This window comes from Lycorma delicatula, chromosome 9 (genome assembly GCF_047948215.1).
Source record: "Lycorma delicatula isolate Av1 chromosome 9, ASM4794821v1, whole genome shotgun sequence".
Lineage (NCBI taxonomy): Eukaryota > Metazoa > Arthropoda > Insecta > Hemiptera > Fulgoridae > Lycorma > Lycorma delicatula.
Window position 1 is genome coordinate 84969973 of NC_134463.1, and position 22293 is coordinate 84992265.

Sequence of the window (22293 nt, forward strand, 5' to 3'; positions counted from 1 at the left end):
AATAAAATTAAGTTAGTATAAATATTAAGCAATTTAAATTAACATAACTGTTACCTTATCACATGCCCATTCATATACAACTTGAACTAAACCAAAATTCAGATCAACAAATTCATAAGCTGATTCACCAGTCATGTTGTTCATATGTTTATTCTCAATCTTCTGAAGTTCTTCATGAATTTCCTTAATCAAATCCCTGCCCTGTAATGAAAAAGACAATGAATAAAAATGTACTATGTTTTTCCAGTGATATTAATTTACACTTGAAGCTTTTAGAATGATAATTTAAACCAAATTTTATAAAAAACTTATTTCAAAACAATTTCAATCGTCTCTGCATCTACAGTCAATGACTTTTACTGCTGTTTATTCTCTTGTTATAACTAATGTTAATGCTGGGGTATTTTTTTAATTAAACAAATATTTAAAAGTGTTGGATTTGAATTAACTGTTCACTTAGTACATCACTGCTTTTATATGTTTAAATAGATTTCACAATATTTTTTAAGTTGTGTACAATGTTTGGTCCTTTCTTATAAATGTTTGAACATTAAGGTTATTGTCAATATTAATGAATTTATGTCTACAAGGTGATCAGCTAACACTGCTAGTTACCAATATACCAATAATGGTTGTAAAGATGACTAAAAATAATTTTAAATTAAGTTTTTAAAAATGTTTTATTCATAAAATTTGGTTTTGATTAAAATAAGTAACAATGCTATCAGAATGGATTTTAAGTTTTAAATTTCACAAATATCAATGAGGTTTTGGTTTTTCCATGTAAATGAAGAGATATATTACACCTCAGCTCAAGCAGCAAAGTCAATGGATTTTAGATACAATGAACTATCAGTAAGCCATTAACATAATTTTTTATTCTTCCATACATTTATTTATAATCTCATTACTGAATTTATTACTGTATTAATTACAAAAATTTTAATTAAAAAATTCACTTGTTACTGTGATGGTTATTTTAGGTTATTTGGCATAGTGGTCAGTATGTTGATGAAACGTTTTGAATTTTCATAAAATTAACTTATAATGTATCTATAAACATATTTTTTAAATTCTATTAATGTAAATCACCTAGTTCAGAATATTGAGTTAAACATGTCTTACCTTAATTTTACCGTGAAAGTACTTTTGTGGGATACCGCATCCTGTCATGATCAAAATGTTTATGAACAGCATATTAAATATACTAAGATAAACTATGCAAATGGTTTACTGTAATATTATAATGAAAGCTGGATATTAATTTATTATAAGAGTCCTGGTATATGCTGCAGTTTTTGTAAGACTGTCTCTCTCAAACACTGTCTGATTAAATTGAAATTTTGTTTGTATTTATATATTTTTCTAGTATATTTAATTTTTGATATTGTTTGAAGACATTGTAGACATTGTTTGAAGGAAGTAGTCTTTTAAAAACTGAGACTTATAAAAACAGAAAGCAGCACACTTATAATAAATTAATACACAATTTTCATTATTTTAGTATATTTAATTTTTAATATGCAGTTTAATTAAATATTTCAATCATGACTGAGGATGCGGGATCCCTGAAAATACTTTCAGGACAAAGTTAAGGTAAGATATGTCTTATCTCAATAATCTGTACTTTCATGGTTTATATTAACAGAAAATTAAGACTTGTCAAATTTATACCAATATTTGTTCACAACAACTTTTTAAATTTGTGTATGGGGCCACTTACATGGAACCTATTTCCAATTTATTTGTTGAGTTTGTTATTCTGATAAAAATTTTACAGGGATAAAAATTAAACTACTATGATAGTTACACTCCAATTCTATTGCTTGAACTTAAGAAATAAAAACATAAATAAACAAAAAAAACTTTAATGGGAAACATCTTCTAGAGTTTTTATTCCAAGTAGCAGGTAAGAATTGATACCCAATGAATGGGATGTTTGATTATTGAAGAAACAATTTGATTCCAGCAAAATAATTAAAAATAGATAGTTCTATTAACAAATAACAAACTAAAATTAAACTAGACAAATACAAAGGAATAAAAATAATTGTAAAATTACATTCAAAAGCCTGGGTGTAAGAACTTCTTCAATTTTTACATTAGTTTTTGCTTGAAATACAAGACAGGAAAGTAAAGCTGCAATTTCTGCAGGCTCAAAGTCAGACAGTGTGTTACGAAAGATCAGTTCAGTAACCATAATTTCATTTGTTGTCATCCTAATGGCACCTCTACCTTTAAGTTCAACTGAAAAAAAGAAAAACAATAAAATTGTTATTAAAAGCTATATAAATCTATTTTAACTATTTCTTCTAAATATTAACAAATTTTAATGATTTTTATAATTGAACTGTATATATATATATATATATATATATATAATATTTTAAAAACAAAGATAATGTTTTTGATAACCTCTTAACAATTTTATGTATTCGTGAAACACACAAAAATATTCTAAACTTTTCTTCAACTAACAGTGTAGTAATTATCTTTTCTAATTACCTAAGAGTTTATGTGTTTGTTTAATTACACACACACTTATCACAGGAGAAACAAATTTTATTAATAGTTATTACAGTTGCAGTATAATAACTAGCAACATATAAAATAATGAAATGAATTCCTTAAGAAAAAGTATTTAAAGTCATTGAAAAACATTTTTTCAATACATTTTAACACAATATAAAGCAGTTAAAATAGGATGAAAAAGTTAATTTTCCCCTATCTTGATTTTCAAAATATATAATTATGTCAAGAGCAGCTTTTGTTAAGTTCACAAAACTAATAAATTGTCTTTGTTTTTAACCTATAAAACTGCGTGTAAAAGTTTTAAAATCTGATAGGAAAAATCAATGTGATATTTATGCTAAATAGATATCAATAAATACCCATGTAATGAATGGGCATTTATACATAAATACCCTCTGGAATTAAGTTTGTACAAGGTGGGTGCATCCATTATGTTGAGCAGTGGTGCCCAACCTTTAACCCAGCTTCAGCCAATTAAGAATTTAAAATCTTTTGGTGAGCCACATATATATTTTGCTTCTAATATTTCAATTTAAAATCTATAAAATGCACAAAGAAAACTGCAATATGTTAAAGAAAATGTGGAATTTATTAAGAATTCAAATACAAATTAAATAAAAGAAAAACATATTTTAATGTGAAACCTGACAGTGCATTTCTTCTGCCAGTTTCTTGTACTCTGGTATATACGATGTAACAGTTAAATTCTTGCAGTCATTCAGATGTTCATTAATTATCCCGGATCTGAAATTTGATTTTAGCAAGTTCATTCTACTTTTGCAAAGGTAAGTTGATCCAAAGAAGGGGTGTAGCCTTTGAAAAATTTCTTTTAAGAGTGGATATTTTTTGTCATCTAAGAGTATCCAAAAATCTGTTTGTGGTATTCTTGTTTTTAATCGTAGATCAGATTCAAAATCAATTATTTCCATTTCTAAATTAGTAGTATTTTTATTTATCATATTTGAAATTTGTTAAAATTCAGAAATATTAGTATTAACAAATGGATTTAAAATGAATGAAGCAATTGGATGAATTTTACGAAAATCAGAAAATTTAATTTTAAAATTATTTTTAAGCTCAGTGAGAGATTCAGAATAATATCTGTTTCAATTTTCTTATATTTCTTAACATATTACTCCAAATCTGTGAAGTGACCAAAGTGTCATTCTTTTATTTGGGCCATCCACAAATTTAATTTTGATTTAAATGCATTGATACTTCCTATTAAATTCAATAATAGTTTCTATTTTTTCCTGAAGTTTAAGATCAAGTATATTCATTTTAGTTATGTCTGTAAGAAAGGCTAAATCAGCTAACCAGCTATCATCATTACTAAGTTCTACACATCTAATTTCAGAATGTAACACAGTATTGAGATCATCAGCCAGTTCATTGAATAATCTGCTCTGAAGTGGTCTGGCACGAATAGAATTGACAATTTCATGATGTGTTCATAATGCAGCACTTTTGTACAAAATACCTTTTGATGTACAACGCAGTGGTAATGAAAAAATGTGGAAACTCAGCATTGTTGTTGTAAAATGTGATGAAGTCAACGGCAGAAGTAACCATAGGAGGTGTGCCGTCTGTTATTATGACACAAGTTTTTGAAGCAGAAGATTAATTTCTGTAATATGGTTATACAAAGTTATTAAAAACTTTGTATGTTAGTTAGTTAGTACAAAGTTATTAAAAACTTTGTATATGCCATTCCCTCGTGTATTTCCTTTTAATGGTAAAACTGACAGTATATCTTCCTTTGCTAAGCAATCGTTAAAAACCATCCTTATAAAAATATTTATTTGAGCTACATTGCTGATATCTGATGATTCATCACACTGTAAACCTAGAAAAACCCTTTTTTGTAATCTTTTAATAATTCTCAGACATTGCTTTTATTTTATGAGTATCTGAATTTCTGGATAATTGAACTTCTTGGAATCTATCATACTTATTTTAAATTCTTGACATAACATCTCTGACGCAGCAAGCATTGATACTTTAATTATGTTGCCATCCTCAAAAGGTTTTTTGTAAATTGCAATATATATGCAATCTTAAGTGATGCAATTGTAGCAGCTTTCGTTTTATTCATGGACCTGGTAAACAATAATTGTCTGTCAACTAATGCGGTTTTCATTTTTTTCAATTTAGATTTTCTTAAATTGGTGTTAGGAGGATATGCAGCATCATATTTTTTATGAACCGTTGTAAAATGTTGTTCTATGCTGAATTTTTTCCCCAACAGTAACTGTTGAACCACAAATCAAACAAATACATTTGTTCTTAAAATAAATAAAAAAATATTTCTTTTCCCACTGTTCATGAAAATTATAGTTATACACATTTCTTCTTTTTTTCTTGTTCATGTGCTAACATGATTATGGTAACTACAAAATAATTTCTTATATATAATAATGACTGATGTTCTGATAAATACAAATATTTCTATACCTGGATGAGACCACTTCATGCACAACTTCTGATAAATAAAAGTTCTGTATATACATGTATTACAAAATAACTTACCGCTATTTGAACTGTCTACATATTTCAACTCCTTTAGAATTTCTAGTTTACTTTTAAAATCTTCACTCATAGAAAATTCACTTATCTTTTTATTATATGACTCTCTTAATCCTTCTAACTTTTTATATTTATATACCAATGTAAACTGAAAAAAGAATGAAAAAAATCAAATTAAGGGATCGTCTTCTCAGGCAAGATGCTAAACTGCTTTTCTTATAACTTGATTATTTTTTTTAATAATCTAGAAAGCCCTTAGAATAGCATGTATAAAATAATTTTGGCAAAGTAAGGATTAAAATGCCAAGAAACAAAGCAATCATTAATAAATTGGTTCCTTTAAATCATGTTACATAATGTTAGAAGGTGCACCTTGAAAATATATTATTGGGTAGCTTGAATTATGTTGATGCAAATATTAATACAAGTATAAAAACTGCTAAATGGAAATATTAAAATATTTCATCAAATATTCTGAAAGAATCTTTTCAGAATAAATAATAAACAATAAAAGAACCCATAAAATATTTTTAACTATAAATTAAAATCATAAATGCTAATAATTAACAAGATATTTTTCAAAGTGAATAAAAGTACACAAAAAAAGAAAAATAGAATTAATCGATGGACTTAACTCAATGACAATTCTACATAATATTTTTAACAATGTATGACAGATAGATCACACATCATGAACAGTTTTCCAACTTCCTTACTCTGCCAGTTTATTATTCAATTATTTTTAAATACTTGGACAACACAATATTGACAAAAGAGAAAGAAACTATGACAATTTTTAAATTGATATAACACTTTTAATCCATGTTCTATGATTCAGAATACACACACCTTTATTGATTTTTGATATAATTTTTTATTTATTTTACAATTAGTATTTATGTAATAAAATGTAATTTTGTGAACAAGCTCTGCAGTTGTTTAACAAATGGATTTTCAAATAAATATTACAAGAAATTATTTGAATGTATCAAGAGTTAATTGCCCTTGGTTAAGTAGACCTTTACCTTTCAAGACCAAGCCAGACAGAGTTACATTTCTATTAGCTGCTGTCAGATTTATAGTAAAATTGGAATTGTATTTTACTATATCGACTTATTTTGTATATACTAAGTGATTCTAAGAGTAAATAAATTGCATTTGTAAGAATTTTTACCTGTGCTATCTCTCAATATTCTTGTCAAACTACAAACATGGTGACAATATTGTAATATGCTTTCAACATCCATGTACAGTACAGCATTTAGTTTTTTATTATATAAAAAACTCCATTACAGTACCTCTTAAATGTGGAAGTGACTGTTTTAAAAATATTTTAATTAGATGGATTAAATATAAAGCAATAGAATAAACAATGAGTAAGCTTATACTTTAGTTTATGTTAAATTATCAAACAAAATAATATTGAACTTACCAAATTATCACAGTTAGGGATAGAACGAAAACTATATACACGTAACTTACATCTTAAACTTTGTAATTTATCATATGAAGTTTTATATGTCAGACTTGGAGGCTCAAGTTTTTTGTATATATTAACAATGTGGTTTACGGCAAAATATGAACTTTTTTCAAGAAGACCCCGCAAAGCATGAAATGTTTCATCATTTGGAGTATGATTTCTGAAACGAAGTAGTAATGCATTAAAGTATGAACTTCTGAGAAAATTCTAATAGTACCTTATAAAATTAATTTAGAGTTATACATATTTATGATAAATAAAAGCACTGGATCTATCTCAACTACCTGTTCTATTTTTACATATTACTTTTCACCTCCTTTCTAGGATGTACAAGAAAATGTTTACATAAGAAAACATTAAAGAAAAAATTTAAATTTCAGTAATTAGTAAAAAAAAATATTGTTCTTATAAAAACAAAACGATAAAAACTAAAATACTTGTATGAACACAAATATTAGCTTCTATATAATCAAACTCGGCAGAATACTCAATTAAAAGTGCCTCTCAAAAGCTTTTAACTCAAATAATTTACAGCAGGCTTAAAAACTATTTATTATGAATTAAAAAAAAAATGATAATTTTTTATTTTAATTCATAATAATAGGTTAATTTTACTTTTTCAACAGTTGTAATAGAGTATACACAGTATGTCTGAAAAGTTTCCAAACTAAATTAAATAAAAACACAAATAAAAACAATTAAAGATGAACAAATTTACTCACATCAGCCCTCTATATAGAACCCTTCTCTACTTTATATAACTAGAGAAGGTTCTATATACGAAACTTGAGTTTCGAGAACAGAAAATAGTCTGTTGTAGGCAAGTCGAGTGGGATAAGACAGAGATTTGATTTGCAGTATAATAACGTGTTAAAACTATTGCCATATGTGCTAGGGCATTGTCATGCAAGAGAGTCCAACTGCACGGATTGGATGACTGCAACACATCAGGCATTTCATTACTTCCAAATAGAATTTAGAATTCACAGTTCAACCAGTTGGGACAAATTCATGATGAATCAGGCCCTTTTGAGTTGAAGTATGCAATCAACATCGTTTTCACTCTTGATTTTTACTGTCCAATTTTTGCTGTTCTTTGTGCTCCAGGACTCAACCAAGCAGCAGATCGGTGCTTTCTTTGCAGAACATACAAGTAGCACCAGCTTTCATCTCCAGTTATAATTGTTTGCAAAAAATTCAGGTTGCTATCGGCAGTTTCAACAAATAATTTTATTTACCATGGCCCGTTGGTATATAAAATATATAAATTATAATTCTACTTACCAAACAATGTTATTAATTATTATGTGCTTTCAGAAGTTATTTTTCCATCTTCAGGAACATCTGATAAACTTGTATATAAGTATTAACTTCACATATTAATTTGATGTAGATTAAAATTAAAATAAAATAAAATTTTCATAAATGTAACAATCGTTCATCAAGTTATAGAACATAACTAATTACACTGATTGGTAAGCAGAATTATAATTTATATATTTTTAGAGTTTCAACGATATCTTGAGTGCAAGTGACGCATCTGTTTTTGTTTTTCCGTCAAGAAGTGTGGTACGAAACAAGAGCACACCTTTCGGCAGTTAATTTTTTCTGTTAGAATTGTATGTACCGTGTCTTTACGGATGTTTAGCTCTTCTGCTATGGTCTGAAGGGTAAGATGAGGTCATTTGAGCAGGAATATGTGTACTTTTGCAATGTTTTTGTCATGAACAGCTGTTGACGACCTCCCGCCTTGTTTGTCATCATCCAACGACTCTCTACAGTCTTTAAACTGCTTCTACCAGGATTATGTTGTAAGAGATGCGGCTTCATCATTGAATGCTTGCTGTATCATAGAATAATTTCAATGAAAGATTTTTGAAGTCATTTTTAAACACAAAATTTTATCATGCTTCTCTGTTCCATGTCACGACACACGAATTGGTCTATAAAATTTAGAACTAGGCGGGGGTTCGTGCTTCCGCGAACTCTGTTAGCTAGTTCAGAGGGCAGCGATGTAGGACATTCAAGATGTCCGAATGAGGCCTGCAGCGAAGGCAAAAGCTGAGTTTATAAAACACTGATGTAAATGTCTACCGAGGCACTTACATCAGTGGCATCCCAACAAGGCGTGGCTTTATTATTATTATTGTGAGAAGTAAAAAGTTTTAGGGTGAAAGACAACTCCCGTTAAAGCCAATCAGGGCTAGGAACAGGGGGGATGGTGGTGTGGCAACTGGAAGGCGGATGTCTTCCCCTACAGGGTTGGGATGTTCCAGGTCACGAGCTCACACAAGGTCACATGAACACAACATATGCGGTTGAATATAACTAGAGATTGGAGAGACAAAACGTTATGAAATTTTTTACAGACACTCATCAGACATATTACTGCATAGTTCCTTGGTTGTTTGAGAGATGGCACTACTTGTATCAACTACAGAAATTTAGTTCGTAAACTTTACGGACCTACTGTGTGTACTGTTTAATACAGCCATCATTTATTGTCCAAGCATAATTTACATTATAATTGTATCAAAAATTATACCTTTCCACGTTTTGGACTCAGGAGGGCCATAAAATATTGAGAAATGAAAAAAAATGGGAAGATAAATTCATTGATATGTATAAATGTTGTGTATCAATAAATTGTATAAATTGTATGTGTATCAATACTTTTTGATTGGCTGAATAAAAAATCCTCATATTTAGTAAGTGATTTCTAAAAATGGAGTACTGATGATAATTCTGAGACAGAGTAAAGGTAGTTGGGAAGATTGAAGTATGTTACGCCAGGTTTCTTATTTTGCCTGGGATTGGACTTAAAAAAATTTTAATAAAATAAGTTTCAAACTTTTAAAAACAATTTTCATCTTATACTTCTTTCTAAAATGATTCCAAATATAAAATTTTTCCTGAACTGCTGTTTTTGATACAAAAATTGTATATATTGTGTTGGTAATATTGTTTTATTATGTGTACGTCAGTATCTCTTAATAATTACAGATTTACTGAACAAAAAATCTTCGTTATAATGTAAAAACATCAGTTAAAATGAATTGGTAGAGTTTAAATATTTCTAGGTGTAGTAGCAAAGTGTATTTTTATATTACAGCATAGTTTAGTAGTGACACTGCAATTTCTTTATTTATATAAAGATGTTATAACTTTTTGACTAATGTTGTAGAAAATAGATTTTCAAGAACAAAAACTGTAAAATTAATTAAAAAAAAGACTAATATTACTGTTTGAACAAAAACAAGAAACTACTCCATTATAGACAATTGCAGCAGAATTAAATTATTAAATTTTTTGTATTGTTGTTAAGTTCATAATATTTAGATAATGCATTTTTAATACTCAAAACTAAAGCACACATAAGAGGAAATCATAAGATTTTGAACAAATTATTAAGATATCCACAAAATTGTGTTTACAATTTTAAAACTAGAAGTAGAAAATGACAGCTTAAATTATAAAATTCCTAAAATTACTGCTTACTTTTATTTTTGCAGTTTTTTTTTTAGTAATATTAAGTTAATATAACTATTCTAACATTCTCCTACAGGACCACAAGAATGTTAAAAATCAGATGTGTGAATAAAGTGACAAATGAAAAGGCGGTGCAGAAAATTGATGAATAAAGAAGCATTTGGAAAAATATAGTTAAAAGAAGAGACAGACCTATAGGCCACACGTTAATGCATCCTGGAATAGTTACTTTAATATTGGAGGAACACGTAGATGGGAAATATTGTGAAGGCAGACAACATTTGGAATAGTAGTTATGCTATTGAAAATTTATTTTTGCACAGCAATACTGCTGTAATATACATGATAAATTTTAATACTATTTTAACACAACACAGAACATTTTAGTTTTATTTTCAGTTACAAGTGGATTTGATGATGGTTGAAGCCAGAGTATCGCTAAAAAATAAGAAGATATCATATTCTTCTTACTACATCCGTGGCATACTATATCTTATGCAAAGACATACTTGTAGTCTATGAACCTAATTTACTTCGAGCAGACCTGACTAGCAGCTAAAAATTGTATGATAATGATAACACTATAGAAAAATTCTGTTTATCTTTTCACGGGCCCTCAAACTAGTAACTGTTTTACATAATACGAAGGGTATGATTAAGTATTAAAGAAAATAACTTACTTATTACACTGTCTGTATCGCCAATCATTCAAAACAGCATCATAATTTAATTTCATATTGTCAGTCATAGTTGTAATTTCCATAATGTTCTGTGGTTCAATTTTAATTACCATATAGTTTGTAGTATCCGGAACAAATCTTTCAGAGCCTCTAACTATATCACGCATTCGAAAATATATTTCATCATGACAAATGCATTTTTCTGATTTATGATCACATTTAGGATCATAATGTCCCTGTCATATAAATGAATAAAATTAAATGTAGCATCAAAACATAAAATAATTAAATATATTTAAAATAATAAATTTTTCCTCGCTTACTTTTGAGTGGGTTAATTCCCAGCAACACACATACTGAAAATAACAATTATAGATTAAGCTCTCTATCTGATAATAGAAAAGAGAATCTTTAAACATAAATACTTTTATTCAACTGGAATAAGATTCAAGTCAATAGAAAAGTAAAAGAATATACTTCAGAATTCATGTAAAAATTACTGCAGTTTATTACTTCAGTATCAATTTTCATATACATTTTTTTTTACAAATTTACCTAAGATGAGGTTAATGTCTTTATATGAGGCATATTCATAAATTAAGGGCCAGTTGGTCATTAAAAAAAATTAACTCGTGAGAAAAGTTTTTAGTTACTTTTAGTTTACTACCTTCCTATTTACTTTTCTACATAATTGTCATTCAGTTCTAAGCACTTTTTGTAATGCTGCACCACTTTCTTTAACCACTCTGCATAAAAGTTCATCAATTTGAAATTGAACCAGTTTGACAAATGCAGTTTTGAGTTCCTCGTCATTTTCAAACCATTGTCTACCAAGCTACTTTTTCAAATGCAAGAAGAGGAAGTAGTTGCTAGGTGCAAGGTCGGGACTATACCGAGGGTGGTCAGAAAGTTCCCAACGAAAATCTTGAATCATCTTCTTGGTAAGGCAGTGGTGTGAAAACATGTATTGTCGTGAAAGAGGATTATGCCAGAGACAGTTTCTTGCATCGTTGATTTTGGATCACACATCTCAGTTTGGTGAGCATTTCACAGTACACCTCAGCTGTAACTGTTGATCCACGTTCCACGAAATCAACATGATGCCCTTTTCATCCCAAAAGACAGTAGCCAAAATTTTTTGACTCAAGTATGGTGTTTTTCGATTTTTGGGAAGTTGGGGAACAATGGGGCCACTGCATTGACTGTTGTTTCAATTCTGTTGGTGCAGGATATCCATGTCTCATCACCCGCAAAAATGTGAGAAAATAAATCATCTCCATCTTTTCGATAGTGGTCCAAAAACGCTTGTCCCCTGCACCTTCTTTGCTCTTTGTGCTCATCAGTGAGCATTTTCAGTACCCACTTGTACATAATTTGTGATATCTGAGCTTTTCTGTGACAATTGTGTAGAGTAGTGCCCAACATGCGGAAATTCATCAGCTAGAGCACCAATCATCAATTGCCGATCACATCATAGTTTTTGGTTTACTTGTTCAACAATTTTGCTGGTCTGAATACTGGGCCTGCCACTTCACTCTTTGTCATGCACATTTGTGCGGCCATTTTTGAAGTCTCTACACCATTAGGGCACCTTTCCTTTAATCATTACTGTAGGTCCAAACACTAGGCACAACTCCTGATGAATTTCAGCAGCTGAAGATCCTTTTGCACACAAAAATCAAATCACAGCGTGCATTTCACGACGGACAGGAGAAACGATTGTAGCAGACATTGCGATGTACATTTACCAGCAGGCAAACAACTACTGAATCAAAACAACAATTGCAGTGGCTTCATAAATGGCCCTGCATGCATGAAACTGTGCTCAGACCCGCTAATATTTAAATATAAGCTAATGACCGTTACTTATGAATATGCCTCATATATAAGGTATGTTCAAAACGTTATGCCATAGTTTTACTTATAACATTTAGTTGATTTTAAACTACATGAACTCTACACTTTTTTAACTCTTTTTTACATAATTCCTAAAATTGGAGAAGCATCTGTGCCAGTGGTAAATGGGTATATCAAATAAGGTCTCTTTGTTAAGTTTCTATTTGCAATTGTTTATCAACACGGAATGAAACTATAGAGGCCTACAAAAGGGAAGAAATATTTTCATATACAGCCTGCAAAGGCAACTTCAGATCAGTTAGTTCCAATTGTACCAGCTTTGTAACTATAAATATATTATTTCTATCTTCCTGAACATTTTATTATCAGTCAAAACATAGAAAATTGCACCAACTATAAAAATCAAGTAATGATCAAATTTTGAGCAAGGAAGCTTACTTTGTAAAAATTTATCAGAAAGAATTTTCAGAGATCATACTGAATGACTTTTGCTTGTGAATGATTCACTATTAATGAAATACATAAACATTCCCTATGTTTTCAAAGTCCATCCTACATGGAATAGTCAACATTTTGCGTATAAACTGATATTAGATGGAATCCTTAATTAGTACCTAAGAAAAAATTTCATGCATCCTGGAATAGTTGCTTTAATATTGGAAGGACATGTAGATGGGAAAAATTGTGTAGGCAGGCAATGTTTGGAATATGTAAAACTAGTTAAGTGCAGGATGTAGGGGGTATACCGAAATAAAACGACTGGCACTAGATAGGGAACTTTGGAGAGCTACATCAAACCAGCCAAATGACAGAAGAAAAAAAAATGAGAGTGATCATTTTATATTGATATAACTCAGAAGGTGATGAATCATGAGTCTCGCACAAACCTATTGAAAGTAGATTCCAATCAACTGTTAAGTTTCTGTACAAGAACTGGAAACATCAACAAAGAGACATATTTGATAAACCCATTTATCATTGGCACAGGTGCTTAACCAATTTTGGGAATTATATAAAAAAAGTGTAGATTTCATATAGTTTATATTTAACATTAACTAAATGAAAGTAAAGATTTGGCATATTTGACAATAATTAGTGTTATCTTAGTTCAATCATTCATTCATGTAATCAACCTAAACCTAAGAATGTCAACCAGACTTTCAGTACATGCAAATGTACTGAAAAGTGATATGATTTTAATGATAAAAATGGCCTCTTACTAGCTGATTTCATGCCAAGTAGAGAATAATAAATTCACAGACATGCTTACACTTAAATGCTCTGTTGCAAAACATAAAACCAATGGTAAGGGCTTATGGTCAAATAACAATGTTATACAGTAGGCTCTTGATAATACAACACGTATCTGGCATCCATAGTGTTGGATAATCAAAATCTGTTGGATTACTAGAATTACCCTAATCTCAATGTAATAACCATCACAAAATGCCACGTACTTTCATATGCATTTATTAATTTGAATAATTGATTTATTGATTTGAATAACTACTTACGTAACAGAAAAAAATATTGACCAATAGTCTTGTTTTTTTGCTTTAATGAACAGTTTAAAATTATTTTCTAGCAAACGTTATAATATTAAAATATCGACAGCTGCCTCTTCATTTTCTTCAGCCTACTTGATACACATGTTAAATGCACTCGAAGCACTTTCATGACCAGCAATATTTGTTCATTTTCCACTGGTTTTTTTGCATTTTTTGTATAAAAGATTTTTCTATTTTTACCAGTTAAAATCACTGCACGTCTAATTCTGTACAGTGAAGCTGGGTCACTAATTTTTTTTGCTTTTTTCATCTTTTAAGAATGAATTTCTGCTTTTTGAAATAAACTTAGCATGTGTGCTTATGTTTTTGTGGTTTCAACATCTTCAAAACTAAAAACAACATTTTTCGGATACCGTTAAAGATACACAAAACTGGACACTATAAGGTAAGGAAAACTAGACACGTTAAAACAAATATGACAACTAAACATGGCACACCACGTGATACTAGCATGTAGTAAGATACTATAAAAAGTTTATTGCTGTCTGCAGACTCTGGTACTGTACAAGTCGTGGAATACAAGAGTATTCCAAGTAACCGTGGCCTACTCACTAAAAACATCATATTCACCACTTGGCTGTGGTGTGTCTGTTTTATTAGTTGTGAAGGCATGCATAAGTTTCAGGGAAAAAACAACAGTAGCATTACACGAATTGCTTCAGCAGTTGGCCAAAAAATGTCAGATTACCGAGGTGTTTGACTATAGAAAGTTGGATTATCAAGGGCCGACTGTATTTATGATAATGTTTGCCCACACTTCATTTCAGCTTGAGCAACGTTGAAAAATTTGGTTGGGAAATATTCAAGCACTCATCCTAAAGATCTGATTTGTTTCATAACTAAAAGAACTTTTAGCGAGCAGTCATTTTGTTAAACGTTGGGAAGAAAAAAGCTACTGCTGAGTGGCTGAAGAACCTTTCAACAGATTTCAATAATGATGGAACAAGTAAGCTAGCTAGAGACACACTTTGTAAATTATAAAATTCAAATAGACATTATAAATAAAGTTTCTAACATGTTCAATTAATTAATTTTGTTAATTTCTTTATATAAATTTATTAGACTCAAATGATCCTTTATTTTCTGAATGAGACAGGGCATAATGTCAATATCAAAGACTGTAATCAACAAAAAAATCTAAGCAAAAACTGACAGAAATTACAATTCTTTCAGTGCTGATTTTTTAAGTGAAAATTTCTCTAGGTGCACCACGCATTTATGGATGGGCATTGAAAAATTCAGGGTCTGAAATGAAATGCTCATTCTGTAGACTTAGATGAGCTGAGTTTATATATACTATATGTAAATAATATTAATTTGTCTTGTTCCTGATTCGCCCAAGTAGGGTCATTCATAATATTAATATCATATACATTACATTAATGCAATCAACTGAAGTACAGAATTAATAAAATAAAATAGGATGACACCTACCTTATTCCACAATCCAAGAAAGAGTGCTATCGTAAAACTAAAAAAAATTTTAGTTTTATTTCTGTTTTGATTTGATTGGAAAAGGATCTTTTAACAATTTTAAATCTCAATTTTAATTTTAATGTGTAATTTGCAAAGAAAGATTTGAAAAATTATAGAGCAACTAATGATGCGAGGTACTCATGATAGCGCTCTTGCTTGGATTGTGGAATAAGGTAGGTGTCATCTTATATTTTATTAATTCTGTACTTGGGTTGATTTAATATAATTTGAATATTGTGGAGGAAATATGATTCCTAAAAGGATTGATTTTAGAAAAATATATATATATATTATTTTGAAATGATTACGATTGCCATAGAAGTTTTCACTTCGGCCGTGTGGTCTTAAGAGCACATATAATTTTTCTATCAAAATAGATTTAAAAAAAATTTTTTTAATTAAACTGAAGGTTAACATACATAGCAGTTTCGTACTACCTCCAAAAAACATAGTCAATATTTGAACTTTATACAATATAAAAACTCAGAATAAAACACAATGTTATATTAATGAACTCACACTTAAATCCGACACACAATTTTTTCCCCTTCTAGAAATGTGTCTGACTAATGATATAATGACCTGTGACATTAGCAGTAATATAACTATCAACAGTAACATTAACTGATGCCACAAATAAGATCAGCAGCACCAATCATTTAAGACAGTCGCAAAGACATCTAAGATATTTTGAACTAAATTTAAAAAAAATCTTTATAGTAAAACTTGGTTCAGTTTGTTAAAAGAAAAGTTTATATTTTAAAATTATTATCATTACTAGTTTAAGAATAAGTTAATAATTTAATATTAAAAATTTAGCATTAATATAATGCAAAAAAAAGTTTACTTTGTACTGAAATGTAAATCCATCAGACATCCATGAAATACCAAGAGATATTTTGTTTAATTAGAGGATTTCTTACTTGATTGCTGTCAATACCCAATGATTATTTTTAAATACAAATAGTAGGTATTGTGTGTGAATGTAACACTGTATATTGATTTAACACTGTATTTTTGATTTTAACAAATTATAGTGAGTACTGGAAGAAAATTATTACATCGTTTTGGTTGACCAAAATTAATACTTGAAACATCTTTTTGTTACGGTCAGTTGATAAAATAAGTCCTAATCTATTACTAAATGGTCCAACTGCAACAACAATAACACGTCCAGGCACCAAATCTTTAGCAATCTTCATTTCGCCCAACTGGAATTCCTGTTAACAAATCAAATTGAAGTGCTATATTATATAACACATCATGTTATAATAGTTATAATTTAGACAATTGAAAGTTAAGGCCATGTTAAAATTGATTAGTTTATACTTAATGTTAAGTTTCTTCAAAATTTACAAATTAAATTTTCAAATTTTATCAAAAAAGAAATGGAAACAAAAAATATACTTCTTTTCATTCTTAAGAATTACAGTAAGACTTTATTTATAAAATTAACAAATTAAATCTGTTGTATCTTATATTTCATTAGTGATGTATAAGATATTAAACACCCAACAATTATATTAACATAAAATTGGTGAATGATAAACATTATCTTTACATTTATAGCTTCCAATCCTATTTTTATCTGTTAATTGTTTGGTACTTTACCAATATCTCTTTGCTCCATCTTTGAGTATCCATTTACCATATTAAACAGTAATTAAATCTGTAAAATTTGACCACTATATCTGTTCAGTTGATTACAGACAATTACACATTAATATAAGCAATAAAGAAACTACCAGTAAATTAAATAAGATTCAGAGAAAATATTATATGTAAATTAATTAGTACAGAAGCCTAATCCAGTCTTTTACAGACCTATTATCCACTTTATACAGTCCTATAATAAGTCCTAATTATCCATTTTCCAGTCTTTTAATTTGTCATGTCTACATGAAATGTATCAAACAAAAAAAAATAAAAAATAAAAAGAGCTGTAATAAAAGTTGCATAGAGCTGTAATAAAAGCTTGGGAAAAGCTCAAGTTATATAACATTATACAGAAATGATCTAACCAAAAATTCAGGAAGAATCTAAAATTGTTCGAAACCTAACTAGAGGGGGCTACTAAAGATTTTAGAAGGGAGGTTATTATTGATAATACTTCAGATAAATCTAACATTAAGTTATAACAGTATGTAATTAATAATGAACATGTAGTAACTAGTATAATTAGTTTTTTACTAATATCGAATGATATTCTTTTAACAGATCTAACATGAATGTAGCAATATTTTTAATAAATATTCTTCCACATCCGAGTAAAAATTAAATAAGCTATTTAAGAATCAAATATAAATCTCAGGGTAAATTGTTGACAAAAGGTTTTAAATCCTACATCTACTGACTCAAACGGGATAAGTATTGTAAATGGTTTAAAGATATCCGCACTACAGGTCGGATATCTTTAAACAAACTGTTTTAATCGAAAAACGAAAACTACGAAAAACAACTGTTTTAATGGAGACAATTTGAAATATTTAGGTGAAAATAGATGTTTTTTTCAATAAACTGGAAATGCTTAAGAGATTTCCTGGTTTTTAAAAAAGTGAAAGGATGAACAGTAATAACTGTAGGCCTACTAAATATTTATTAACCAACACATTTTACATGTTTTTAAAATTTTTCTAAGCAAAATGAATCCGCCATTTTTATTCTTCTCCAAGAACAAGCCAACTTACATTGTCTTTACAAAAAATAAATTGTTTTGTATAAATTTAGTCAGATAACACAGGCTACAATCACATGTTTTACTCAAGAAAAATTGAAATTTAATTTTTCCATGTATATCCATCCATCGGATGGTGCACGCTATCACAGTTCAGAAAATACTAGGATGTATCAAAAGGTTACTTTGAAAAATTTTTTTAATAAATTATATTTTTAAATATAACAGAATAAAAAATTATTAAAAAAATTAAATATAATTAAGCCCACTGGGCTGTTCTAGTGGTTAACTCGTTGCAAATAATTGTTTTAACAGCTAATTTTCGAAGTTGAAGGTTCTGAGGTTCAATTCAAAGTAAAAGTTAGTTGGTTTTATACAGATTTGAATAATAGACAGTGGATACCTATATACTTTGGTGGTTAAGGTTCAATTAACCACACGTCTCAGGAATGGGTTGGGGCCTGAGCCTGTACAAGACTACATTCCCTTTACAAGTCATACATATCATCTCATTGGGCAGGAGGGATATGCTTATTGTTCGTTCTCTAGTTGAATGGCTGCTATGTATTCATTAGAACAAAAAAAGTATAAAAAATGAAATATAATTTATATTAAACAAATATAATTACATTAGCATCAATGAATAATTAATTATTAACAAAAATAATAAAGTCATATTTTTGTGTATCATTATAATGAAGGATAAACACAGTAAATTTACAGCTGAATTATGATTTTCTGGTCTATGACCAGTTAAATGGAAATAATACACGTATATGAAATAAGTAATTTTTCCAGGAAGATTGAAAACTAGAATTTAAAAGTTAAATGGTCCATTTGTTTTTTATTTATTTTATGTTATGATATACATCATGACAAAAGTGATTTTAAACATAATATTATAACCAAAATAACTGATATCACACTCACCAAAAAAAATTTTCAGTAAAAGTGTTAATGAATCTCCTTATGATAAAAACATTTGAAATCAAAAAAATTGAGAATAAAAACTCTTACAGTGTTTCTGCAGAAAAAGTATGAAAAAACAAGCATACTACTCATTTGTTAAGAGCAACATCTATTTAGAGTAACACTATTTTGCTATTTATTATTTTGTAACTGAAACAGCCCCGTGGGCAAATCAATCTTTTAATTAAAAAAAAAATTTCAGATTCGAGATAAACAACTGATTTTTGAAGGATATCTTCACACTGTAAGAGTTTTTTGGGTGATTGTATTATTCATCATTTTTTTGATTTCATAATGTTTTGTTTCAAGGAGATTCATGAACATTTTTACAATGAAATTGTTTTTTTGGTGGTTGTGACTTTAAAATGAAGATAACAAAATATGTACGAGTGATTAAGGAAAAAGAGAAATAATTTGCGAACTGGTTCTAGAGTTTGAAATATGGAAATAACTTCATACAAACATATGTCTGTAAATGATTTGTTATAGATTTACATCTAGTGAAAAGTTTTACCAGGATTTCAGTTCACCCGGTGAAATGAAGTCATATTTAAATTTTTAAGACATTATTTTGATATCCAACATAAAACAGAAAATAATTTGTGAAAAAAAACAAACTAAGCTAAACTTTTTTTAGCTTTGAAGTACAATAACTTTGTTAAATAACTAATAAATGCATAAATTTTATTTCAAGACTTGTAAAGAAATTAATTCTGAAAAAATTTCTCTAAAAGAAAAAAAATCAAAACTTATTATAAAAACAAAACTATGTAAAGTGTTATACTTTGTAAACATTAAAAATAGCTCTTTTCTGTACAATAAATTCAGAATTTTGAAAAATTAAAATACCTTCAATTTACTTAAAAAAAAAAAAATATTCACTGTGATTTATACTACATTAATTTCCAATAAATGATTCAAAATTCTTCCATTGACATTCACGCACTTTTCAATATGTTTCCTTACATTTTCTATCACCAACCTAATTATATCTTCATGTTCCTTGATGAGGACAGTAGTACTGAAAATGCGAGTGATAAATTTGAATTTTTCTAACTTTTCTTTGTTTTATTCAGCTTATCTTACAACATTTTGATCAGGATTAAATTCTCTTTACATTCTGTTAAATGTTTTATGTGTTTATTACCCACTTAACAAAGTTATCAAGTACTCTGAACTTAATTGGGTACTGTGAACTGTGCTGTTGTTAGCAAGGGTTTTCTGTGAATTTTAATTTGAATATGATTGGTCTGCCATTGAAGTAATGCCGTACTTATTTACAATAGAGGAATATGCTGATATGGTATTCATTTTGGGTGCGTGTAATGGTAATGTTACAGCTGATGCAGTAGAATATGACATTTTCTGAATCGCAGGATTCAAGATTCCAAAACAATTAGTGTGACGTGTGACACTTTTCATAATCTTCAGGAAACATGTTCACTACCTAGTATTTGTATCAGCTACATGATTTGTCCAATACAATGCTGTTATTGATGAAATTATTATCGATGCAGTTCAGCATAGTCCACACGTCAATAAACGACATCTTCTGTAAGCAGATCGAAGTTCCTCATTTGATGATTTGGAAGGAAATTTTCAACATTGATTTAGCATCAATGTACGGTGTGGCCTTCTTCACAATCAATATTTAGACCGTTCATATTATCTGGCTGATTAAATACTAAGATCTACTTGCACTTTCTTCAAGATGAATTGCTGTAGCTGGTTGAAGTTGTTTTTCTAACACTGAGATGGAAAGTATACTTCCAGCATTATGCCTCCCCTCTTCTCTTGTACCATTTCCACTCACTTACATCATCATTTCCATGAGAACCAACAAGATCGACTGATCTAACACCTTTACATTTTTGCTTCTGGTGATGGATGGAAAAAATATTGCATACAAAACAAAAATACATTCTTGAGAGGAATTAATTGTCTGCATTATGATGTGGCTGAACAACTTAACAGCAGGCCTGAAGAACCATAAAGAGCAACAAAAGTAGTATAGAAGGGTGTCAAGTATAATATTACCTATAATGCACTTTGGTCTAGTGTACAATTTTTAAATAAAATTTGAATTTTTCTAACTTTTCTTTGTTTTATTCAATTTATCTTAATTTTGTTCAAAATTCAATTCTCTACAAGTTTTGTTTAAAATTTTATGCTTTTATTATGCATTTAACAAAGTTATTATATGTCAAACATAAAAGCAGAGTTTTTTACTCCACTTTATTGATTTTTACCCCAGATTTTTCAAAAACTACTGTATATACGGTTCTACCTATTTTATTCAATTTTTCAGGTCAAAACCAAAGAAATCACTAATTCTGCTCTTAATGCACTAAACTTTCAGTATGACCTCATTTCACGAGGGTGGCTGAAATCTGAGCAAACTCTTTTACTAGCCTAACTCCTATAAACAAAGCATTTTAGGACATATGTTTACATGAACGTTTTCCATTATTTTCACGAGAAAATAGGTTATTAAAGTCCTGGGAGAAGTCTGTGATACAACTGTATATACTACTACTACTTCTCTAATATATATAAATTAGAAAAGTACCCTATATCAAAAAAGAAGCTCACAAACAGTAAAAAAAAAAAGCATCTAATTCTGTTATATAAAACAGTGTTTTTTCCACAACATTCCATCGTACTAAATGATACTTACTTGAACCTCCTTCCTAAGACTAATAAAATCCAGAGCATCTTCATAGAAATCTTCTAATGATTCATATCCACGGTGTTTGCCTGAATTTTCCTGCGACTTTTCCTCCATCAAGGATTCATATGCCCATTTTACTTTATTTAATTTCTCTCTGAAAGAAAAAAGTTAACATAAATATAAAAAATAAATACAATTAATATAATAATAAAATTAACAAAAGACTTGACACACGTTTGAAGTGATAAATACCTATTCTTCCATCTATTTTTTGATAGTCTGAACTGGTCTGGACCATTAAATGAAATTTTGTGCAAGTTTTAGAAAAAGTAATAAATGTAAATATAGAAGTAACTAACTTACGGATAGTC

General features: G+C 29.0%; 1 protein-coding gene across 1 annotated transcript in view; it reads right to left on the reverse strand.

Moving 5' to 3' along the window:
• Nucleotides 1–22293, reverse strand: part of LOC142329732 (superkiller complex protein 2-like) — a 71307-nt gene that overhangs the window by 402 nt on the left and 48612 nt on the right. Inside the window, exons 12-18 of the mRNA XM_075374465.1 lie at nt 21929–22076; nt 16670–16828; nt 10708–10943; nt 6491–6698; nt 5062–5206; nt 2063–2247; nt 55–201 (exon numbers count right to left, since the gene is read on the reverse strand). Of these exons, the coding sequence (XP_075230580.1) occupies nt 55–201; nt 2063–2247; nt 5062–5206; nt 6491–6698; nt 10708–10943; nt 16670–16828; nt 21929–22076 (1228 nt within the window). The remainder of the gene's footprint in view (nt 1–54; nt 202–2062; nt 2248–5061; nt 5207–6490; nt 6699–10707; nt 10944–16669; nt 16829–21928; nt 22077–22293) is intronic.